Raw genomic sequence first — 26,248 nt, 5'->3', positions numbered from 1 at the left:
TAAGAAAGTTCCCTTCATTTTAATACCGATTAATACATTTCCTTTCAGAAAATCTGCACAACGGTATACATAATAATAAAAAATAGTACAAGTTCCCCTGCTGTGTATTCATCAAAGGATGCAAATAAAGTAATGTGCAATTTTAAAACCTTTTTTCTTATGGTCTATTGCCTTTATTTTGACATCTAGCCTAGGTCAAAAGTAATGACCACAGTGAATAGACTTGACAGACATTCCATCAGGACATGACATATGCCTGTCAAGGGCCTTTGATTTCCTCTCATTTTGCCTGGTCTGTCCACCACTTCATTCTGTGAGGGCTAACTCCTGAAAGATGCTAAATACCTGGTACTGTCATCAGACCTGATCCTGAAAGAGGTGCTGAACCTCCTTATTTCTGGAGGACAGATCCTCAGCCAGTGCCAACTGTTATAGCTCAGCAGATCTGCCCCCTGGGAATTTTGCCATTGACTAAAATGGGAACAAGATTGGGCTCAGTAAGAGTTGAGGGCGCCCAGCACCTTGCAACACTGGGCTCCATCTAAGCAGACTAAACTCAGGAGTCAGACTTGTTTCAGAGCTCATAAAAGCTTTAACAATACAGCTCCCTGTAGTGCCAGATACACAGAATCATAATTCCCCCTGAACCACTTAAGGCAAGAAAGCAGGGAATACTAAGCAGCAAATATGAAACTTCTAGAATGTGAAGGGCAAACATCTCAAATCACATTTCCATGTTGCTTAATGGATTGATGCTTCTTGATGTCTGCAGTATCAGGGCTGCCACTGCTAACAATTGCCATCATAACAAGGACATCACATCATTTATGCCTGTGAACACTGAGAGTTTTGCTGTGTTCCGCTAAAACTAAAACCAGGCAAGACAGAATTGATGCTCGTGAAGCATAAGGGGTTTGGACTATTATTAATAAAAATTAGATTGCAGGCACAAAAGACAACCTGTCCTCATATATGTAAGTTCTTAATAGTTAGAAGCAGAAAAGACACAAATATAATTGAGTCCATCTTCCTGCAGGTGTAGGACTGAGTTCCCTGACACAGGAGTATCAAATACTAAATGGATACAGTACCATATTTGATCTCAGTCATCAGGCAAAGATGAAGCATCCCTATATAGGAATATCAGGTTTTAAAATTTTCCAGTAAAGATTTATACATTTTTTTCAGCCTGCTCTAATTAATTCTGCTAAGGATTTCAACTGTGATTGCAAATAAAAAGACAGCAGGCAAATGCTGTCTGTTCCCTCAAGATAGCTGGAAAAAAATTACTACTGCACTGAGGGTAGTATATTCTTACTGATATACTCATTATTCAAGCATGGGATTTCTATTCATAGAGATTCTACAGTACAGTCTGAGTCATTTAAAATTTTTACATTTGACTCTATGCTTTCTTTCACATATAGTGGTACTCCCTCACCAGCACAACCTACCCTGTCCTTCCTATATATTTTGTACTCCTGTATTACGGTGTCCCATTGATTGTCATCATTCCACCAAGTTTCTGTGAAGCCTGTTATATCAACACCTTCATTTAATGCCAGGTATCAAGTTCACCAAGCTTAGTATTTATACTTCTAGATCAGTATAGAAGCACTTGTAGAACTTGTCACTTTTTAGTTGTCTGCCTTCATGGGATGTAATTGAATGGGACTCTTTCATTTAACTGTTTCTCTTCAATTCTTGCCTGTACTTTATCAACCTCTATCCTCTCCTTTTTACTGGGATGTAGATAATCCTCATTAATAGAACCTCCCCTATGGAATATCTCTGTCCAAACCATGTGCTACTCCACATCTGTCAGCTTTCCCCGTTCTTAGTATAAAATCTCCTCAAGCCTCTGGGAGATCGGCATATGTTGTTTATGGAACTTTCTCTATTGCTGACTCAAATGCTAAAGGGCCAGAACCTCAGCCTCCCTCTCAGAAATGATAGCATAGCTCACAAAGTTTCTGTGTTGCCAGAGGCATGCCCTTCTGCCGTATACTCAGACACATCCTATGCAGTGTGTAAAAGCCAAAGAGGAGACTTACTGCTGCTCATGAAGGGTAATTTAATATGCCATTAGCATTATAAAATGACCATGCAATTCTGAGAATGCGTTGCACTAAGCTGCTGTTTCCCTTCTCTCACGCTTCCTTTTCCCATGTATATGTAGGGCTCTGCTTTCACACCATGGCCATAGTGGGGAGAATAGCGGTTGTGTGATGTTGGCAGTGGAATTTTACCATGTAGCCACTTTTCCTTCCATGCTACTCCCTAAGTTTCATTCTGAAAGGTTTTCATAATTTTGCTTCCTCCCAAAGCACAGGAGATGGGACCACATGGTTGAAGGATAACCCTAGAATCAGAGCCTGGCAATGCAACATGCTATCATTGAGCCTCTAGAATAACTGAAGAGAGATGAAACAAACACAAGTGGAAAGAAATTGATTTTAGTTCAGAATTAGACATGAACCTGTACCAAAACCCTGGGTCCGAACCCCCTCATTTTGGGGGAAGTTTGCATCCAACCCCAGATCAACATCAGCACCCTGCAGCTTAGGCCCTATCTTTAGAACAGATTAAACCTAACCCATATATCTAAATTTTGGGACAGTTTGAACCTGGACCAGATATGAATGTCACAGAGCAGATGGCTGGCCCTTAAGCATTCAGTATGTAATGGATCAGCTATCTTTCCATAGCTGATCCTGACTGGCTGGATATCAGGTGGCTCAACTTAGTTATTAGACTCAGCTGGGGGGAAGTGAAGGATTCTCATAAAAAGCTGGGTGTAAAGTAGAAGTAGTAAAAGCCCCTCCACTTCCCCCCCCTTTTGTGTTCTCATACATGTCCATAGCATAGGAGATGAAGCTCTACACATATTGCTAGGTTCCAGTGATCAGGGCCTGGCCCTTTTCAGCTGGAGGCACAAGGCTGTTGCGTGGTGGGATGGCGGGTAAGGATGAGACATGGGGTTAGTAGAAGAATGTAGGCACACCTTTTCCTCAACTTCATTTAGGAGAACAAAGTTGCAAAAAGAAATGTAGAATGGTCAGTAAGTGGCAGTGAAAGGAAGCAACTCTGAGGATGAGCTAGAACCCTGTTCAGCATCAGCTGGCTGCCTGAATGCAAGGGGGGGGGGGGGAAGGGGAAGAGTGTGCCAGTCCCTGTATGGTGAGGTTGTTGGAGGCACAGAACCTGGGGATGAGGTGTGGGGGAAATCTATAGCAACTCCAGTGTGACTATGAGGAAGTGGAGACCTGCTGAGCCCGGATGGGCTGAAAGTCTGGGCATCTGTTGGACTTTGATAAAGGACTCTGGCTCTATAAAGTCGTCTGGATAGAGCATTCCTATGGCTGGAGTAGGCCAAAGGACTTGGTGGGGTGCAAACTGAGGCACTAAATTTTGAGAACTGTGCCCACTGCCATTCAGAACCGAATTCCTACTCCTCACTTATGCTGAATATCATCACTGGTGTCTTATGGCAAATGCAATTAGAAATTGTATACACAAAATCTACAGTACACTCTCTAAGTTATGTGTTTTGACAGAAAATAGGGTGCGTTTTCATAACCTTTCCTATTCAGAGGTTGAGAGCAAATGGTAACAAACGGTAGATTTACAGACTGAATGTCTACATAGTTTAACAATATTTCCTTCTATCACTCTGCTAGTCTGAGTTTCACTTTGTCTGAAATATTAGTTCTAAGAACCTTTTACTCATTTCTCTAGTTACTAAGAAACCAATGAACTATGAAAAAGGGCCAAAATCTTTTTTAAAGCTGCAGTTGAAAGTCTGTAACAGTATCAAGCAATTCCACAAGGTGGCAGAGTTGTCTATTGTTTTACAGTATATTAGTTAGACATATAGTAAATGATTAAGTACACATAGGTCATCTTTCTTTCATCTGTATCATACACATTGGAAGGTTTGAAGGATTCAAAGATATCATTAGCAATCAAAATAAGTGAAAAATGACAGAAGGGTGGGAGATGTGTATTTGGTTTGTCACATAATTTACTAATGATTTTTTAAATTACAAAACCTGCTTTGAAGGATGTTTTCTCATTGTATGATTTAACCAAGCCAATTTTTTTCAAAGAGAAAACTGGAAAAATTTATTATATACCAGTGGCTCCCAACCTTTGAGTGTGCGGACCCCTTTTCAACCTCCAAACATTTTGTGGACCACTACATGCTACTAGTTTTATTTGAAATTGTACATTTCCTTGGTAAGGATGTTATTATTTTTCTTTTTCGCAGACCCCCTGGAGTAGCCTCACGGACCACTGGGGTCTGCGGACCCCACAGGTTGGGAACCGCTGTTATATACAATTGTATAATACCACCTCTCCCAAAGAACATCAGGCAGAATTGGATGCTGGACCTTTAGAGCCCTAGCTAATGCCTCTACCACTTAAGCTACAAGAGTAATTACTAGCCCCTTTTTTGTACCAGCCACTGGCACATACTTTGCCTCTAGGTCAGACAACAGAACATTGGAGAGCAGGTATCTTGGGTTTTATCCCTAGCTCTGGCAGTGGAATGTGGCACCTAACTACAGATAGGATTAAAAAAAACACATTTATTTGGCATATTCAATACGAAAAGCAATGTGGCCATAAGCCACACGTGGGTGTGTCATATTAAAGACCTAGGTTCTATTTCTAACTCTGCACGAAGTAACCTCTCTAACTTATTTGTAAAATCTAAGGTCTGAGAGGTCTTGGTCAGTGTCATTACTACAGGGTGAGCTGTGTCTTAGGCACTTGGGAGTCTGCATAAAATTTGCAGTGACACAGAAAATGACTTCAAAACAAAGCTTTATTTATTCATTCCTGAAAGGTACAAAACACAGAGCACAAAGTAAAAACACTAAAAGGCTTACAAGCATGGGACTTACACCTTAAACTTTCCTTGCCAGCTTTGTAAATTTTGCTAAACCCAACTAATTCTATCTCTGGCAGGGAGAAGCAGCCTGTCCTGCTGCAGCAGGCTCCCGTCAGTTTGTCTCAGTCCATCTCTCAGTGTTCAGTGACACACTCTGAGTAGACTGTCTACTCACTCAACCAATGTCTCCTTTTTTCCCCCTTGCATCTTTGAGATCTAGGATCCCCTTTGATCCCTGGCTCAGCCTTGGAAAAAGCAAGCCATTCTAGCCTGGATGGAGCCAGACAATGGGGTATTTCTTAACCGATAGTCCACCTATGGTTTCCTCAAGGATCCTTTTTTTTTCCCCGTCAGTTTCCTCCTTGACAGCCTTCTTTGACTGAGCATTCTGGCAGGTTAATATCAAATAGATAACTTGAGGGGCATATGCTATTTATAAAAAATGCTACACGTAGCTCCCTCATTTTCCAGTCAGTAGTAAGAGCTCTGAAGATTGTGGAAAGGCAGTGCAAAATTTTTGGTCATCTATAGCTCTTTTTGAAATAGTTATAACAAATCTCTAATTTGTTGTTTTTCCTAAAAATACCATAGAAAATTCATGCTCTTCATAGTCTACAATAAACATTTTGAACTAATGCTCTAACTCAAAACACAGTTAAAATAGAAATCCTGATGCATCTGAACTGTAGTTACACTACCATGATATTATAATGATGATGTAAAAGAGACACAAGGATCTTTGGTTGACTCTCCCATTAGCAGGTGTTAGGGTACATAAAGCTGTTGATCTGCTGACTCACTATGCCAAAGTGACTCCACTTCGGATAGAAGAGAAGCAAGGAGTAGTCCTGTAGAGAGGAGGTTATTGAAGGAAACCAGGCTCACAGGGAAGGTTAAGCTTATGTTATATTAATGTTTTTGAGTTAGGTATAAAGTCAAGCCCAAAAAAGGAGGTAAACTTGGATCCTAATTCAGGGTCTATATGTGCTCTCTTGAGGATGAAATAAGGGATTAATCAGCCTTTTCACAAGGAACTTTACCGCTTACTTCAATATACTCACTGAGTGGGGTAAAAGGAATATTTTTCCTCCCTTCTGTTCAAGCAAAACACTTTGGTTGGTGTCCTTTTACCAGGAACAGACAGAATCAGAAAGTTTCTAAGAATTGGATTTGGCATGAGAGTTGGGAACTTCATTAGATACCAAGATCATGGTTTCTTTAGAAATACCTCTGATGGATGGATATGGGTACTTGAACAGCCAGTCAGAAATAGTTGGCTTTGGGCAAGTAGAAGAAAGCAAGTTTAAAGAAAAAGTACTGATAGGAGCAACATTCCCCTGAAGAGGAGATTGGGAAACAGTCAGAAATTTTATTAGGCAGCTCGGTAACGTGAGCAAGAACAGAACAGGATACAGTGACAGGAACCTGAGGGGAAAAAGAAAAAAAAAAAGTGGTGGAACAAAAGAACAAACAACCAGAACCAGGGAGACAGTAAGAGCTGAGAAAAACCACAACAGTTGGAGAAACGCCTTTGAAAAGGCAAGTGAGCTCCTGCTTACCCTGTGGTAGCACGAGGTTGTATGAAAGGTTTGAATTGCTCCTTGACTTTTTATTTTTTTAAAAAGGAGCCAATTTTCTCTTTGTAGAATGGAAATGCTTTGCCGTCCTCCACTATAGCGGTCATAGTGGTTAGGCTATAATAATAAAATTACTAGGGGGGTGGGTGTACCATACTGTACGTGTGGGTGTGCCTACACCCCCTACCTCTACTGGATAAAAACAGGACCCTGCTCATCTACTGGCACAGGCCCTGTACTGCTAACCAATTCTTTTCGGATTGACGCGGTAGGGGCCTGCACTCCCGGAGTGTCCAGCTGCAGCGGCTCACTGACTGCTGTGATGTTCCAGCTAGCTGTAGATGCCCTAAATCTGTAGGACCTGCCCTCCCCTACTCCTGAGCGGCAGCCGCCGCAGAGGTGGCGCAGGGCAGCCGGCCCATGCAGCACAGCCGAAGCTCAGCAGAGGGAAGACGGTGCTGCACCCCATGGACACTCCCCATAGAGGGAGAAGGCCTCGGACTGTCGTCAGGGGAGCGGGGACGCGGGCTCGCAGCCCTGCCGGCCATGAGCTTCGCTAGGGAACCGCCCCCCGCCAGCGCCTCAGACCCACGCCGCCCCCGAGAGCCGCGAGAGGGAGAAGCACCAGCGCCACCCAGGCTCAGCCCGCAGCACTGCCCCGCCCACGCGCTGAGCCAGCGCGACTTGCACGCCGCCTGCCGCGGTCACTCAGCTGACAGACTGACTCAGCTGCCAGGGCCCACGTTCACCTCTGCCGCGCCGCGTGCGCCAACGGACTCGGACGTCACGTAAAGCTACGGTTGGCCGGCAACGCCTCAGTTTAACCGTCTCCCAACCAATGGCAAACGAACAAACGGTCTCCGCGGCGCCACTTGCCCAATCCATCTGCGGCAAGAGACACACCCACCCACACCCTCCAAGCCAATGAAAGGAGCAATACTGAGACTAGAATCGTCCGCCGCTAAGAGGCAGAGGGGGCGGTGCTCTGAGGTTTAACTGCCGTGGGCCGTCTGGCCAATGACAAACCACCCCTGACTGGGAGGGGGTCAATCGGGAAAACGCCGGTGAGCGCGAGACATCAGGACCGGGTGGGCGGGGATTTCCGTGGGAGGGGCGCGGCTGAGTATCTTCAATCAGGTAGGGGCGGGGTTGAGGGACAGCCTCCGCAGCCAATGGAGAGGAAAGTCTGGCAGAGGGGGCGGAGCCGAAGCTGCGGCCGGGAGAAGAGAGTCAGGTGGCTGAGGGATGCGCGCCGGGGGCAGGAGGCGCGCGGGATGCGGCTGCTCGGGGGTACCTGGCACTCGCTCGTGCCCGTCCCCGGGCTGGGCTGAGGCCGGCAGGCGCCGCGGACCCCAGCCCGCAGCTGCTGCGCTGCCGGGAGGCGCCCCTGGGTCCGGCTGAATGAGCAGTGCACGCGGCGGCGCCCGGCTCCTGCGGGCGCCTCCCCCTATGGAGCAGCCGCTCCATGGAGCCCTTCACAGCACGCAGCACCAGCCCGCTGCCGGAGGAAGTGGCCGGCGGCGGCGGCGGCGGCGGCAGCAGCAGCAGCAGCCCGGGGGAGGAGCCCCCTCTGGGCGGGCCGCTGTGGACCGCGGTGTTCGAGTATGAGGCGTGCGGCGACGACGAGCTGAGCCTGCGGCCGGGGGACGTGGTGCAGGTGCTGTCCCGGGACTCGCTCGTGTCCGGGGATGAGGGCTGGTGGACTGGGCGGATCGACCAGCGCGTCGGCATCTTCCCCAGCAACTACGTGAGCGGCAGCGCGCACAGCCGCCGCCAGGGGGGCGCCCCGGAGCTGCGGTCCCACTACCCGCCGCCCCCGGCCATACACCGTAAGGGAGCAGTGGGCCATCGGCGCGGGGCGGGGGTATCTGGGGGGAGGGGAGGGGAGGCTCCCATCATTGGGCCCGGTGGTGCTGAGGCACGGCGGAGGGGAGGGGCGCCTATCAGCGGCCGTGCTGAGGCGCTTGCGAGGGGGTGGGTGGCGGAATCTCTCCCTCCTGCTCCTCACTCCCATGCAGGGCTGCTTGGTCAGGCAGTGCCAAGCTTCTTCAGCTCCAGTGAATGATTTATAATGATCTTAAAGGGTTTACTATGGCTCCTCACCCTCCCCATGGATTGTGGCTTTGGCATGGGTGCAGGAGCATGTGGGCCAAGTGGGGCACACTGGCAATCTGGTGCAGGGTTGGAGGTCACAGGCACAGCTTTCCATCCTATTTATCCTGTCGCTCGCAGCAGGAAGCTTGCAAACTAGACAGCTGACAGTTCTTGCCCCGCCCCTCCCCCCAGCTGAAGCAGAAAATGTCACAGAGGTTGCAGAAAGTCTCACAATCCATGACTTCTGTGACCTAATCTTATTCTTAATCATGCCCCATCTGAGAGGTACAAAAATCACTTTTAAAAATTCAGCTTTTTTACTAGTATGTTACATATCCTTTTCCACCAAATGTCACCTTTCTCCTTATCCCAACACACATTTCTTCCTCTTCCGTCTTCATCTCTAATTTCCAGAGGAATATACCTCTCATAGTTTAGATGTAGGTCATCATATTATTTCACGAGTCTGAATATCTATCACTTTTTGCTAAACTACCCTGTTTCAGGTGTTTGCTATATTCATTCATGGTAACAAAAACTTCATTGTTAAAGCTCCCAGGGTTATTTAGGTAGTTTGGTGTTTCTCCCAATATATTTAGGAAAGGACTGTTTGGAAAGAGACCACTTAATTCTGGTTAGAAATGTTTTATAAATGTTGCTATTTATTCCATGTATTTCTTTGTTCAAACTGACTTTTTTTTAAAAAGTCAATGTATATTCCTAACCTAAGGTGATGTATGTTAAAAGGCTGCTTTCAAGTCCTTCATCCATAAGATCAAACTCTGCCCTCAGATATGTGCACATGACTCTTATTGACATCAGATACTTAGGCCCAATCCTGTAATGATTCTTTGTGCCCACTCAGAGCCTTGCTGACTTTTGAGGGACTCTGAAGGCATGCAGAGATCTGTCTGTATGGAGTTGATTGCAGGGTTGGGGCTTTTATATGCTCTGTAGTGTGAGACCATTTCAGAGACTCTCCGTTTATTAGCTACAGTTGTGGAAAGCAAAACATTCTCAAATGTCTGCATCTAGAGTATGTTTCAGTCTTCTCTATTAATATCTTTTTCCATTCTTGCTGGAATTTAAAGCCAAAATTAAAAGTTTCTTTGTAAAAGAAGTTTGTTTTGTTTAAAGGTGTGAGAGAGTATACAAAAGTGCTCATATATGACAGTAAATTCCTTCAAAGCAGAGAAGTGAAATGTCACTGCGTGTCTTTCTCTCTGATTCCCTGCATGCTCAAAAATATGTAGGTAGGATTAAATAGTAAATCATTCTGCCTATGGGAGAGTCCTAGCTTTAAGAGCACCAAGAAACAGCCACTGTTCAGATCACTAAAGCTGAGTGTTGGAGCAATGATTCTGCTGTCCTCTATTCAGCAGCTGTATGGCCCAATCTTTCCATGCAGGAAACAGCCCAAATATTAAGTTGTATGCTAAATATCTCTGAGGGAGGCATGGGAAGGAATCCTTCCATTACAAAGCCATTTCTGCATTGCCTCTGCTGTGTAGGGCCTCTTTGTGCTTCCTGCTGATAGGATTTGCTTCTGTGCATTAGGGTTTTTGTGTGTCCTAGCAGCTTGTTACTAAGAAGTGTTGGAGTTTGATCAAGCTGTTGTACCCATCTGTTATATGTGTGGGTCTGCTGTTGCATTAGGTTTGAAAATGTATAATTTAGTTATTTAACGTGGCAGGAGTTCCTCCTTTACTTACATTGCACTCTCATCTTAGCAGGTAATGGTAGTCATTGTTAGAGTTGATGGCATTATATAGAGATTGTTAGCCATTTGAGGCAAGGATCTAGTTTGTTACATGTTTGAAGTGTGGTATCTTCTTATGCTGTTATGTAAATAATAAAGTAGCACAGGGTACATGGAGAGAAGATTTCAGAGCTTGGCAAGGAAGTGAAGGAGAAGCTGGTTTCTAGATCTTCTTAAGTCTATCTTAATGTTTGTGAAAGGTGCTGGACTGAAAGTCCTGGCAACTTCGTTCATGCAGATAGCTGGAATAACGTGGACAGTAGTAGTACCTTCTTTTCCACAACCCAGCCAATGTGCCTCCATTGTAACTTGTACAGATTATCTCAAGAGGTGAAAGGATAGTTCAGGTTCCATGCTCTGTTAATCCATGGCCTCTTTGTTGAGGCTGTCAGCAGGGGTGCTGAAGGTCCGTGGATGCCAATGTGGATTGTGGACTCCTGTCCACTAACAGTTGAACTAATCAATTGAATTCACATAGGGTAATGATCATTGATTAAATGTTAATTATGCACACTTTCAACCTAGGTTGGGTGTGAACCAGTGACCGACAGGCTCTGTAATATATTACCAGTCCCTTGATTGAGGAATCAGTATAGCTTTCATCTACTTCAGTTTATTTGATTTATCTGTTGATTCTTAGTAATGTTATTGTTTTGGAATTTAACTATTACAATATCTCTTTCCTTAATTTTTACAGTTCAGAAGAACACTACTTTTTACACATTAAATTTGAAATTAGAAAGAGGGTTAGTACTTTCAGCAAGGTGAAGGAAAAATGAAGATTTATCACACAAGTAGTTTTTATGCACTTCTACAGCCTTGCATTACATTAGGCCAACTCGTACATCTCACCCAGTGGGTTTTTGTAACTATCTTTATGAAGGATGAGAATCTAATCAATTGTGATTGTCTTTAATTTTGTTGATTTCTCCAAAAATAAACTCCCGGTTATTCCCTTAGATTTTCTTGATTAGACTGTCCATGGGTGAAGGAAGATTCTGAGGTTATTATCCCAATTTACCTGAAAGCAATATACAAACTAAAAGTGAAACTGAAAACAAACTTACTTTTAAGTTCATGAGTACTTTCATACTCTAACCACAAACGAAGTTGTGCTATGAGGTGCAAGATTGTGTGGAGACACGAAACCTCAAATAATCAATGGGCATAAAATCACATTGTGTTTCCAGCATGAGAGTATAATTTGTAAATCAGGATAAATTAAGAGCTGCAAAAATGCAAAAAAGAGCTTTTTCCCTTCCCTGTGGAGAATCTGTCATACTTTGTCTTTCTTTTTTAATAACCTTTCTCTTCTTTCCATCCCCAGCACTGCATTTCACATTTCCTGTATGTTTCTTTTGCATGTCAATTACTAGAGTAAACTTTTGTAGTGGAGCAGGGCAGCTGGAAGAATTTTATGACTACATCTAGAACCACTTTTATTCTTTCCCTAGCTTTTGAGACAGTAACTAAACAAGATGCATTGCTGGAGGAACTGTCCATTCAGCACCCCTTGTATCAGAATCATACCTTCTCACTGGAGTGTGTATGTTGATATCAAAACTGAGTGTAAAGATTTTGCTATATGTTTCAAGGATATTTAACCAATTAATATCAGGCCAGCACTAACTCATCACTTTTCTGCACTCCTTTCTTCTATTTTTTTAGTTTATTGGCTAAAGTAGTTATGGGAAAATCCTATGATCCACAGCATCTCTAGAGGATTTTCAGAGGGTAGATTGTTGGGTCCATAACGCTTGTTTTGTAATTGTGTATCTGCACATAAAGTACATGTTAATTTCCCCTTTTTCTCATTAGAAGCAGGCTATAGGGAAATTGTGCAACTGCTGGAATTCCGCTGACAGATTCAAAAATTAGCAGAGGGGGACTGTTTCCTATTTTGAATCTTCTTCTAGCAAGAGGTACCAGGGCTGCTTCTTGCACTGAAGGGCCTCAGCACAACTGTAATAATGTCTCAGATGCTTTCAGTGACAAAATAATTGGCTCATGTTAGTTAATTGTTCTTGTCTTAGAAAGGCTTGGTTTAAAATTACTTTAATGTTTTTGGTCAGAATCTGATGCTATGACTTCTGCGATCATGTAGATAACCACTATTAAAACATCAAAGTACTATTATTATAGGAGTGACACTGTGTCCATGTGTAGGAGAAAGGTGCTGTAAACCTTTAATTTCCCAGCTCCGTTCTAAAGGGTGGTTACATGAAGACAAAATAGATCTTCAGAATGATAGACAAGTGTAATCTGGGCTCCCCTATTTTAGGCTTTTTTTGGTTTTTTTTGTTTGGGTCTTCTGGACTACGAAAGCCCGTTTCCTCTTTTGTTGGAACAGTCACAGGAAGCAAACAAGACAGCCATATGGGGTGAAAACTCCTGGTGCTGAAGGAAGGTAGTGTAACACTAGGAAAAAGACCTAATGCTGGATGAAGTAGTTGAGATGTTGAAGGTCAGGATTTTGATGTGCTGGTGGTATTGTGTGAGGAAGCTTATAGCTATTCTTGGCAGTATTCGATTTTTATTTACAATTTTGATGCATATTGATATTTGAAGCATTTTTTCAGTTTAAATTTTCATTTGTGAGAAATTTGGGAGTGGTTCAGACAATTATTTAATGACAGATATTGAGATTCAAAAAGTTAAAGCTTTATAATTGTTAAAACACAATTTGTCAACATCACATGTGAAAATATACAATGTAAATATCCTTAAATCAGACTCTAATAAGTTCTCAAGCAACATTTTTCTTACTTTGCCTATCTGTACATTTTGATTATTATCAATGGAATTATTTCTTTTGGGTTGGTGTCTGTATGGTGAAATCGATGTTTACTGACATTTACTGATTAAAAATCTAATCCTTTTAAGCCTAATTATAGCATCTCTCTATTTTGCTTATGTCTAATCCATGTTCCCATGGATTTAGAAACAAGTCAACCAAAATTACAAACTTATTTCTGTGCAACCACCAGTTTGATGAGCCAGTATATACAACTTAAGGTTCAGTTCTGGTGTGTGAGTGGGTTTAAATAAATGTTTTAAATGATGACCCTCTGGTTTTCCATATTTAAATTTCCATATCAAAGTCACTTTACGTATTGGTCGAAAGATGACTTTTCTTATTGTCAACTCTGCAAACTCAGTGTGCAATCTGAAAATACAGCTGTGTTGTATGTCAAATAATTGTCAGTAACATCAGAACTCTGATGACAATTCTGTTGACCTGTTGGGCAGACAGCCCTGCGGCCTATACAACTATAGGGGAGCAAACTAGATTCTAACGAGTGAAAACATGTTTGTAGCATTTGAATAAGCAAAGACACAAAAAGAGCAAATGCAATAAAACATGCAGGTTTTTTGTTTTGTTATTGACTAGATTTATAGCCGTGGTTACTATGTGAGTGGAGTGTAATCTCTGTAATCCTAACACATATTGGGATGGAGTCAGGAAGTAAAATATTAGTTTAACAGCATTTCTTTTTGTCAAACTGTGGATATTTTAATAAGGGTATATTACAAACTAAATACACTGCCTGAAGGTAAAGTTCAACAAACTCCGGTGCACATGGAGGACATTTTCACCATGGGTTTTACAAAGTATTTATAAAAAATTGTCAACCTCCCAGAAGATTCCTCAAATCACAGTAGGAAAGCACAGAGGTACCATTTTCATTCATACCGTTTAATGGCAAGTCTATAAGTAGTTCGTTTATGGCTTCTATTAGGGGTTGACTTATTTTGTAAGGATGGCATTGGGCATCACAGACTTTTCCATGTATGAACCAGTAGTTGGATAATTCTTAAGAACAGTTTAAAATTTATTTTTCTCTCTCCCTAGTACTGGAGATTGACTTCTCAGAGCTGTCTCTGGAGGAAATCATTGGCATAGGAGGCTTTGGAAAAGTCTATCGAGCTGTTTGGGCAGGAGATGAAGTTGCTGTCAAGGCAGCTCGTTATGACCCTGATGAGGACATCAGCCAGACCATTGAGAATGTCCGCCAAGAGGCCAAGCTCTTTGCTATGTTAAAGCACCCGAACATCATTGCCCTCAGGGGAGTGTGTCTGAAGGAACCTACCCTCTGCCTGATCATGGAGTTTGCTCGTGGAGGGTCACTAAATAGGGTGCTGTCAGGTAAAAGGATCCCACCAGACATACTAGTGAACTGGGCTGTCCAGATTGCCAGGGGAATGAATTACCTACACGCTGAAGCAATTGTTCCTATTATCCACCGTGACCTCAAGTCCAGCAACAGTAAGTACTTTGCATTGAGTGGCCAGAGTTGGGACTGGGTTTTGAAAGGGACTGGTAAGGAGGGAGGAATAGTGCCAGTTGAAATTCTGTGTTGTGAACCACTGTATCTTCTAATGCAGTCCATTGGGGTTAGAAAACTAAGTGTTGCAAGGAAACTAAGTTCTTACCACATAGTGGTATGGGTCCTGTAGAACAAAGACCTAGAGCAAGTGTTAATTTTACAGTGTCAATGATGTGTACTTTGCAGAGGTAACCAAGTTGGTTGTATGCAGTAAAGGCTAATATTCCCTCAATAGGTTAAATTGGAGCATATTTGTACAGTGAGTTAATATACATACTTGCTTACAAACGACCAATAGTCCTGAGATCTCAAAAGAAGTTGTATTCAGTCACTTCAACATGTACCAGAATGTAGGAAAGTACCACTGAATTTAGAATGCAAATTAGCATTATCTTTTGGTAGGATAATGAGCCTAGTTAAATCTGAGGTAAATGTAAGTAAAACACTTATTTGTCTATTTCATAAGGAGGCTGTGAGACTTCATTTATTAACACTCACAGAACATTTTGAGTTCTTGAATGAAAGGTACCATAAAGCATAAAACTTATTTTTAAAACTCCTTTTGTCTGCATATTTCATTTTGAATTTGTTGAGAATCTAAACATTTAGAGCATTGTAAGCTGCATGATAAGTTAAGTACCTCAGCCAAACACAGAGAACCGGTCAACATAGAGAGGGATAGAGAAGCAAAATATTATAGCTTACCTGTACCTATTTAGACACCATCTGTGCTGTTAGCAACAATACCTATTGGCAGAGTAAATCAGTGGCGCCTATTCCACTGCTCATGAAGTCAGTCCACCTAAGAGGTTAAATACATTTTTCAAAAATCCCACCCAACTTGCTTGGGGAGGAAACAATACATTAAGTATTAAGGGAAGGGAGGGAAATGAGTGAGTGCCTGGATGAGGTTAAGAGAAAGTGAATATGAAGATTCTTTTTCAAGTCCAGAGGTGTCTCTTGTTGGGAGGGGAGAGGCTGAGAATTTATTGCACCACATGCTGTGCAGCTGTGCCACTTAGGCTTGCCCGACAGTACTCTATCAAGGACTGTGAGTTAAAGATGCCATCAGAAAAAAAATACAGGAACTTTGGAACCCAGCAAGATCTGCAGAAAACAGCAGGACACTAAACAAGTTAAATACTAAGTTTGATGGAGGAAGGGGCTTTAGATTATCACTGTCTCCCACAGTTTGTAAATATGAAAACAATCTAAAAATTGGTACAACTATGGACTCAGCATAGTACAGATGCTGTTCATAGATGCTTGTGTGCTTCATTTTTTTAAGTTTATGTACCAAAATATATAACTCCTCATGCTGCAGTGAACAAGTGGCCTTGTTTTTACTGTTTTATGTACACTTTCTTTTGGATATATCTATGAAATTCTTAAATTCCCAGGTTATTTTGGCATTGAGGACATAAATCAAATTGGAAACTTTATTGCAAATCTGAGAAATCCTAATTTTCCTGTGATGCATGGTGTGTGACCTTTAGAGCCTCAGAACTTTTGAAGAGTTCATGTTTGAATGCTCACTCTGTGTAGATATTAACAAACGAACAAGAGTTTGAAAGAAAATTATGGAATCTTTTGGGCGACTGGATGGTTTAATTGGCAGGCACTGGAGAAGTTGTGTCTTTCAGAGTAGAATCCTATTTCTGTGTCTTCCAAAGGTTCTGAAAAGAATGGGCTTGGACTTGTTCTTTGGGAAGATGTCACAGGCTGGCTGGCCTTCTAAGGGGTATTGGGCTCAGCCTTGCCTGTGACAGATCAGCTACCCTCCCAGCTGATTCTGATAGGCTAGTTTATTTAATTTGTAGACTTAACTACAAAGGAGTCATGGGATGCCTACAAAAGAGCTATGAGAGCCCAGATGGGAGAGGAAACTGCAGAAGGGCAGTTGGTTCCTCTGGTAGTCCATGTAGAAGGGTAACTTACAGGTACATGGTATGGAGGAGAACTGAGTAGGGTTGCAGGAGGGAGGCTGGCTCCTGTGATTGGGGCCTAGAAGAAGGGAAACTACCAGAGGGGGAAAGCTCTGAGTCTGTGCTCTGTAGGAGAGGAGGAAAGAACTGAAAGCTGGAGTTCGAGAGGATGAAAGATGCTTTTGTTTATATTGTATTTGTACTGTTGTCAAGTTTGGATTTGGTGCCTTGCTGGGTGATGCTGACACTACTACCTGAGAGAGTTTCTTTGGGGGGGCCACAAGGGGTAACTGTGTGATGGGAAACCCTGCAACAGTTTGGTGGAGAGTATGAGCAGTGATTCCCCCTGTGGAAGGGAACAAACTAGGACAGCAGCACTGTCACAGGAGGTCAATCCATCTTGTAGGGAGAAAGACAGCTGAATTTTCCCATTTAAAGGTTCTATGATTTCTATTCCTGATGATAGTAGTAGTTGCAATGCAGCTTCCAAAATAGATTCTATGCTTTCTTTCCTTGAATGAAAAGATAAATGAGTAAGGGTGCCTGTAGTTTCTTGTACAGTTTAGCTCAGACATCACTCCCACTTTTTTCTTTTTTCCATTCTCTTATCACTTCCTGAAATGGGATGCCCATGGAGATGCACATGGTGAGGTGTAGGAAGAACAATCTGTTAGTTACCACAAACCTACAAGTACTATCTAAACCAGAAGCAGAAAATTCCAATCCTTTGAACTCTGAGGATCTGAGATTAGTGGCATGGTTTCTTTGTGGAGTGTCAGAAAACAAATATAATCCTTAAATGTAGCTGACTCTATACCCAGGACTTTTGAGAGGAGTATGCTGTACTTTAGGGTGCATGATGATATTTTGCTGCCAAAGGATTACCAATTCTATTGCAATGGACAGACTTGGAATCTGTTAGGCAAGCTTTCCAATGGTTACTTCAGTTGGGATATATAATCCCATTTATGTGATTTAATAACTGCAGCAGCTGTTTTGGGATTTATGCCTTGCACATGGAGGGGAGTGTAATCCAATGTCTTTTTAGGAGAAAAGTAGGAAAAAGTGTTTTTTCTCTGGTATGTGAATAGATGTGGTTTCTCTTTGTATTGCACAGTGCTTGAGAGGCTCAGAATTTATCCAGCATGAGGAATTAAACACATTGGCCAAGACTTTCAGATGCTGAGCACCTACCATCTCTGACTTCTACTCCTTTTGTGTTTCTAGTGGGATAAAGAAATTAACATAGCTGCTGTTGTTTACTTCTCCACTTATGCACCAGCCTTAGAGATGGCAGCATAGGAATAATGCCAGTTAACTGATATTGCAGAGAGCCAGCCAGCCTGGGATACTTGCACTCTTGGTTGGTTCAACAAAACATGATTTTTTATGATATATCATGGGATTATTTTTCAGATAATACTCATTCAAGATCTTAAAAGCACTTTACAAAAGTCTCTTCTTCATAAAAAATGAAACTGAAGCACAGAGAGGTTCAGTGACATGTCAACATGACACAGTGTGGTAAAGGCAGAGCTGAGGATATAACCCAGGAGTTTTGACTCCAATCTTGTGTTTTAACAGATACTTCCTTTCGAACACATTGAATCTAAAAGATCCCTCTCTCTAAATGAGTACTTTTTGGTGTATTGAGGTAGAAACTGCCACCTTCTAATGACATCCCACCACTGCTATGCTTTGGCTACCCATTCTATAAGATTCTATAATATTGCAAAAACCTCCTTTCCAAAAACTCTCAAATACAACTAACTTCAGCATGAATCTGAACAGCTGGCTCAGCAATTCATAATCTAAATAGATTTAGGAAAAATGGGTGCAAAGCATTTAACCTTTTCTTCCAGGTAAGTATCTTAAATCCAGCTCAAGGCTAATAGTGACTGAAAGTTGTTACTGTTTGGTAGGTCTGTATGAAATGGTGGCCTCAATCAATTTTCCAGGTATAACATAGCCCAATTACAACTGGCCTTCTTCCTGACAGCCTCTTCAGAGGAAAAAACAAATGGACTTTCTCTTTCCTCCTCCCCACAACCACCACCATCACAGAGTTGGATCCATTCAGGGCAAGATTAAGGTGCACTGATAGCTTGGAAGTCTGCATGGCCAATCTCTCTCTCTCTCTCTCTCTCTCTCTCTCTCTCTCTCTCTCTCTCTCAATGTGGACACCCAATGTTCTTTTAAAAAAGGTAAAATATCTATATAAGGCGAGGGAGGCTGTTTTATGAAGTAATCTTCGTTATTTGCTCTTGGGCATAGAGGTTGGTGTTTCCCACCAACAGGATGGGGAAAGATGGGAGCATTGTCACTTTCTAGTCAATAAATTGGCATGTTAATTTTACACACATACTTTCAGTTTCAGTGGGGAGTGCAGGGAGGACTAGTTAGTCCTGTATTTTTTAAGATGATAAAGGTGAATAAATGTGTATATTTAGTAAAAATCATGATAAAGACTTCTGGAGAGCGGTGACCAACTTGAGGAATGTTGTGGACTGACCTTTCAAGCTTCTGTCCTTCATCAGTTTGCCAGGCTCTGTGGATATGTTTCACGATGCTGCTAGAAATGCACAGGCTGTGGTGGGCTCTCTACTCCTGCATTATTCTCTTCCTAAAAGAAATCTTTCACTTACTGCCCACTCATTGATCAGTCACAACATGGGTTATTGGTTCTGAGGAGTTATTGCCCTGTCTGCAAGCAATGATACGATGTGCTAACTTGTTATTTTTGCTACTGATCTATTGGAAAATCCACTCATTAAGAAATGCAAGAGAGTGGGAAAGTTTCAGTCAGGGCCTCTTTGTTTTTCTTAGGATGTCTAAATTAGAGACACATCTTTTGTCTTAATGAGATTTTGCAGATACTTTCATGTTTTCAGTGCTATAACTTTGAAGAGCTGTTATTCTAATTCTGTGATCTAAGGGAGGGACTGTCATTTCCTTTTGAAAGATTTTTGGTTCAATATTTTATTAAATATTACCTTACACCAACTTGAAGTCATATGCTCAAAATGCAGAAACCATATGGTGTATTTGATACCCATGACAATAGTCTGAGTAAAACCACCAAATGTTAATCAGACAAAACTGAGCAAACAGAAATTCTTATTTATTTTGGCACAATAAAATTACCTACTGGAAGGGTCAGAATTCCTTTCATATTAAATGAGGTTGTATTTTTAAACCTAGCTAATAGCGATTGCTGCAGGGTCTGAGTTACTGCTGTGTAATAACTTTTGATAGATTATGACATAATGGTAATTACTGTGTAGTGAGACCAGATGATATTACTCCTGGGGGACTTCTGTGTCAAAAAATTAAAAATTCTGCACACAGTATTTTAAAATTCTGCATATTTTATTTGTCAAAATAACATAATATAATCATGCCAATTTCAATTACTTTAGTAATTTGTTTCAAAACACCTGTTGGCAAGTATGTCTAACAATACAGGGGAAAAAAGATTCCTTACTAGGCATATTAATATAGAACTTTGAGTAATTCATTTAAACTGCAATACAGAAATATATTTCCTGCATCCCTTAGAAGCAGTGCAAATGCATGGGGAAATCAGAAGTAATGGAGGAGCTGAGGGAGAGGGAAGGAGCCTGTGAGTGAATCTAGAGGGTTATTGGGTATGGGTGGGAAAAGTATAGAACAGGCTTTTTTTGCAAGGGGGGGATGTATGTGTTGGGAGTTGGGGAACCTTTCTAATGCAGACTCTGGCTGACCCTATCCTCTCCCATTTAGTCAGGCACATCTGCCCCCCGTCCCTGTGTGGCCCTGCAGCCCCTGGCTCAGTGCTGTCACCCCATTAGCTCCTGAGCCTGTGCTCCAGTCTGTCTCCTCCACTAGCCCTTCTGATCCCCAGTCTGTGACCCTCCCCAGCAGCCCTATGTGCCCTGGTCTGTCTATTTTGTGCCTCTTCACCTGGGCCCACTGTGAGGAATGCAGCCTCTCAGGCAGCTGGCCGCCCTCTCTTCTGGTGCCACAGCAGCTTGGGGTGGACAAAAGGTGTAACTGCAGCACCTCTCCAGCAGAATCTATGTTCTGCGGAGAAAGAAAAAATTGGCGGGGAGACATGAATTCTGCACTGGTGCAGAATTCCCCCAAGGGTATGAGAGACAGACATAATATTGATTGAGTGGGGACTAGGTGATTCACCCCACCACCTCTTCTGTATTACAGGACTTCCTATTGGTTCTCTTTATTGGCATGCCTGTGGTATGAAAGGAAGCAGACAAACCAACCTTTAAGGGGAAACTGACTGTGCATTGTGGGAGGAAACATTTTACCCTCCAGAACCCTCTTTTTTTCCCCCTGGTAATAGGTAGGATCAACCCTGTTCCTTCCTATCAGGTTGCTGCCTCTCTTGCCTTGGGATTTATGAGTGTTTTGTTTTTTGAATGTAGCTCATATGGTCAAGTGGTGATCCTGAAAGTACTGTCAGCTGTAATTTGGGGTCCATCATGGATCTCTGAGCTTCTTTGTAGCCACTGTTTAGAAGCATGGATTTAGTTCCATTTTCTGTTTAATTTCTAAATCTAACTTTGACTTTAACACAAACCTCTGAAGTAGTGCATTTATACTTGTAGCTATGAGGATATACTGCCCCCCACTTACTGTAGAGCCACGCTCTGGTGAGGGAAGGGTGATAAGGAGCAAGACCTCATGCTGCATATAACTGAAAGAAAACGGCACAAAATGGAAACATGATGGAAAAAGTAGCAACAAAACTATTTCACTTTACCTTTATACTTCCAGCTAGAGAGGGCTCCCACTGAAGCTTTGTCATAATATTATAAATATATATAGATAGTTAGGCTTCTACAACTACTTTCAAAAAGTCTCTTAGGGGAGCTAATTAACAAAATGCCATTCATGTGATTCTTGCCTGATAGACAATTGTTACTCCTGTGACTACTGATGTTTCTCGCTTTTGCTGTCTTGATTTCAGGAAGTCCCTTTATCCCCAAACTTTCAAGCTGATGTGATTTTGAGGAAGCATTGAGCTGGCTTCCAGACTTAATTATTTCCCATGGAGCACTTAAATGATTATAAAGAGCAGGCTAATTCATGCCTAAAAATGAAGGGTGCTCTAGTCTAAACCAAATAATTGTCAGGAATTGAATCTCAATCCACAAAGGAGAACCTCCATTTTTTTCCAAGAAGTTCAGTTGAGGGTTCTCTTTTTCAACAAACAGTTAAGATATTTTTCCACTAAAGCAAAGATTTACTTCAGCCTAGCTGAGTGAAATGTATTGATTCTAAATATATATCATGCCTCTGGAGGCCTTCTCTTTCCCTTGCCCCATTAAGCATTAGCTCTTTAGTGTTACCGTACAGTACAGCTTAAACTCTAGGAAGCTGCGCTGTCACATCTATTCCATCCTCCAGATTGATTGATAGAATGGGACAGCTGGACAGCTTTGCTGGTCTCAGACAAGTCTGATAATTAAAATGATTATGCTTCCAAGATGTAGGCAAATAATTTCCCCCTATTAATATAGCTGATGTTGGATAGGGTTTGGGGGGAGGGGAGGGAGGGAGGAGAATATCTGTTTGTTAACAGAGTCAGCTCACATTGTGGTTTTTCTTTCCAAATTGTGGAAATTTGAAGGTGTCCAGTAGAGTCCTTGCTATGGAATTTTATAATGTGCTTAACTTGTGGGGCTAAATCGCACCTGGTGTAAGAAGATGCAGTCCCACTGAAACTAGTGGCAAAGTACCTGGCACAGCAGGTGGTGACTGCCTGTAATGAAGGGGAGCATGCCTATAGTGTGTAGGGGAGCCCAAACCTAGTCCATGTGCAAGTATGTTACTCACTTCATGTAATTGGAAGACTTTCTTTCCTAAGTACAAGATCACAACAAATTGCTCAAGGAGGTGGATTGTCATTCGTGAAGCAGAACTTATAAGCTGAATACTTGAATATTGGAGTAGGGGTGAGGTTTAATTTCAGTAAACCAGTGCAATGCACTAAAAAATTATTTTGGATAGAGCCCTTTCAAACTGTTGTATCTCAAAAATGAGTTTCATACTCAAGACATTATGCTACAGGAATCAGAAAACACTGGTATAAGCAGCTGGCAAGCTCATCCCCCACCATGTACATTAAGCACTTACTGCTTTTTTGGCTCTTTAGAAACACTGGAGACATTTTACCTAGCTTCTAGCTTTCAAGGTCTGTATCTTTTTAGACTGTGTAGCATCATGGAGAGAGATTAATGCTCTGCATTTATAATGAATGTCTGAGATGACTTCTTTCCTGCATAACCTATCTGAGCTGCAATATATTTTTATAGAGTTGTTTTTGTTTGGATGGGGATTATGGGAGAATTGCAGTAGAATTCAGCAAGGTTCTTCCTCTGCCCTGCAAATTGTTTTTCACAGGATCCAGCGCCTCTTTCTCCATCAGCGAAAACCCTATAACCATTTTCTGTGACCCAGAAGTATGGTGCTATGGTTAATACTTGTAGTTTCTATAGTACCTATCTAAGGACCTCAGAAACACTTTACAAACGTTGAATTAAACTTAATGATAGCCTGTTGAGAAAAGATATTTTTGTTTTACAATTGGGAAACAAGAATAGAGTGTTCTAGTAGTTTGCCCAAGATTACCCAGAGCCTGCTGGAGAGCTGCAAAGACACCTATGTGTTCTGATTCCCATTATCTTGTCTTAACCTCAGGATTATCCTTGTTTCCGTTAAATGGTCACTGACCAAATGCAGGTTTCAATGAACTAAGCCTGTATTGGCCTCAGAGTGTCCCAGTATCTGAAAAGCTGTCCAGACTAACTAGGCCAAGGAGCATAGTCCACTAAGTAATTCAATCTAGGGATATGCAGGCCTTGTTCACCTAATCAAGGGATATGGAGAAGGGAAGCAAAGAACAAATTGCAAACTAAACATGGCTGCCCTTGGGGTGGAATCAAAGAGGGGAAATTAATGGTCCAAAATGAAATGCAACATCAACTTCTTAGTGCTCCTGGCTGTCTGGGGCTACTTTCTGCTGGGCCCTTCAGTATTGGTTATGTAACTGGTTCACCATGTTCTCTGTAAACAAGCAGGGGGGCCCTTCTTCTGGGCTGGATGTCAGGAAGTTTTCTTGAAGAGAACAGACAATATGAGAATGGACTGGCCCAGTTTTTGTCAGCTCCAGCCGGTTGGGTGGAATCTCAGTCCTATGGTATTCCATCAGACTTGTCACTAGGAATTTCACCTCTTAGTCTGATGTAAACATATAGTGAGATATTCCCATTACTAGTCAAAACTCTGATCCTAGAATTCACTGGATAAAAATCTTCTTTTAGGATTGGAGGAAGGCACTAAATTAATGCCCTCCTTCTAACCCCACCCAACTCTAGACCTCAAAAGTCAGTCAGGGTAAAGCATAGGTGATTCTGCTTGCTCCTTGGTGGCTACAATCTTACCCTCCTTTTCCCCACATCTCATGGGGATCTCCAAACAATTTATGTTCTCCTGTGTCACCACCTTTTTCAGGGATTCATCCATTTCAGAGTGAATAAAAATGATGATTTTTATTTTTATTTTTTTGGGGAAAAAAGTAAAATTCAATTTTTTAGTTAAATTGGATATTTTTGATTTTGTTGTTTAAATTATATATTTCTTTAAAAAAGCCTATTTAAAATGAAATCTGAATTAAATACAAAATAGGGAGGGCATACATTTATTATAATCTCTAAAGCATTAAAATAAAAATAAACATTCTGAATCCATAAGCCTCTATACAAATCTTTGCGTTAAAGGCTGCTTTTCTATAGGAAGAAAGATTTTCCTTCTGATTCTAAATTCTGAGGTCAAACTTTATAAATATGCCATGATAGGTCATGTACTATATTAAGGGCTTGATCCTGTGGGGGACTCAGGGGCTACTGTGTGAAAGAAATTAGCAAAGTCATCACAGGCATTAGGACGTGGCCCCTCTCTCCAAGATACACCATTCTCACACTCCTATTTTATAGTTTCTTCCAATCTTAACTCTGACTGGCTCAGTTCTCAAAATTATGAATATCTTACTACATCCACCATGGAAATTTACTCCTCAACTCATGGAAAAACACAGATTTACCTGGTAACTACCAGCCCTTCTTCTGGATAGTTCTGGGCACTTCAGGTAAATGGCCTTGCTCTGTCTCCTTGCATGAGTGCGCAGACAGATACAAACAAACAGAAATCTGTTAATTTCTCAACTGCCTCTCTCTCTGATTCTAAACAAATAAAATACTGCAGTGCAAAAAGCATGTGGGTTACATGAGCAGAAGTCTTGGATTGTTAGTTCTGATTGTATTTCTGGGGATGGGGTGCAGGTGTGGAGGTGGAAGTTAAGTAATGAGAGAAGGAGCAGAGTGTGCAACCAGAAAGGAGCAACACTGGTGTCAAAGTAGGAAACTGTGGGAAGAAGGTACCACGTTCTACAGAGTGCAGCTTCTAGTATTGATTTCAACACTTGGGAATTGGAGGAAAAAACTGCCTACCATGCAGGTCATAAAAAAATTCTATTTGGGAATATTTTAAAGAAATTCCTCACCTGTTGGGTAAAAAAGGAATATGTGCTAAAAGTAAACAGTGCAAGACAGAGATGCAAAGCTTAGTTGTCAGAATGAAACAACATAATGAAAAATATTCCTCTGAAGGCAATGACTTTGAAGATGAATCATAGAATCATAGAAGATTAGTGTTGGAAGGGACCTCAGGAGGTCATCTAGTCCAACCCCTTGCTTATTATGACGTGGACATGTCTGACCAATCTGGATCAACTGGTTAGTAAATCTATTTTCACACCATTCTTATGGACTACTTATCATGTGTTACTTGTTAGTAAATGACAATTTAGATTATTGTCATAAATATTTTGGGTGGATTACTTATGAATTTCAAAATGTTTGTGTTCAATGTATAATTGGCATGTTTGTTGTGGGAGTATTTATCAACTACATTTTTATTGTTACTGCTGGACTTTTGAAATAATTTTCTTATTCGTCAGTATAATCAAACATCCTAGGTGAATAAAAGGTTTATTAGGCATTTATGAATTTAACATTTAATAATGTTTTTAAAGCTGTTTTGTATGTTGCTAAGGATAAGGCTTTAAATAGATTTAGATAATCCTTGATTTATTTTCCTTGTAAAACTGGGTTTAGAATAAATTGTATAATTTAAACAGTGGGTACAAACAGGTGTAGCAGGAGGAATATTTCATTTACAATCCCGTGTTTTGTTTTTTGTTTTTGTTAAGGCAGTGCAATGAGTAATAGTGAGAGGGACTTTATTTTTACCATCTTGTTTCAGGGTTCAGCTTAGACATAATGGGGGTCGGGGGCGGTTATGAACGTCCATTTGCAATATCAGAGTCATCTGCTGGTACCACCAACAATGCTGTAACTAAATATACATCAGACAGTAAGTTACCTGCATCAGAAGACTTTCTTCATCATCAAGTAAAACCACAGATGAGTTCATAATTAGGACCAGTAAATTCCAGCAAGACTTCATAGATGAAAAGATTGCTCAGTTCGTTTATGCAACAAATTTTCCCTTTCGTCTAGTTAGAACGAACATTTCAGTTACATGGTTCCGTCATAATGACCAGGCTATACTTGAGCTAGCAAAGCAGACATTGCTAGAAGGATACA

At 41.6% G+C, this 26,248-nt stretch overlaps 1 protein-coding gene across 1 annotated transcript in view; it reads left to right on the top strand.

Moving 5' to 3' along the window:
• Nucleotides 1-7,622: 7,622 nt before the first annotated feature.
• Nucleotides 7,623-26,248, top strand: part of MAP3K9 (mitogen-activated protein kinase kinase kinase 9) — a 91,338-nt gene continuing 72,712 nt past the window's right edge. Inside the window, exons 1-2 of the mRNA XM_067558140.1 lie at nt 7,623-8,303; nt 14,181-14,594. Of these exons, the coding sequence (XP_067414241.1) occupies nt 7,940-8,303; nt 14,181-14,594 (778 nt within the window). The 5' untranslated portion in view covers nt 7,623-7,939. The remainder of the gene's footprint in view (nt 8,304-14,180; nt 14,595-26,248) is intronic.

Source organism: Emydura macquarii, unplaced genomic scaffold (genome assembly GCF_026122565.2).
Source record: "Emydura macquarii macquarii isolate MOO-44397 ecotype Brisbane River unplaced genomic scaffold, CSIRO-AGI_Emac_v2 contig_1876, whole genome shotgun sequence".
In the NCBI taxonomy this organism is placed as follows: Eukaryota; Metazoa; Chordata; order Testudines; family Chelidae; genus Emydura; species Emydura macquarii.
The sequence above is the reverse complement of the archived record's forward strand: the minus strand, read 5'-3'. Positions and strand labels throughout refer to the sequence as shown.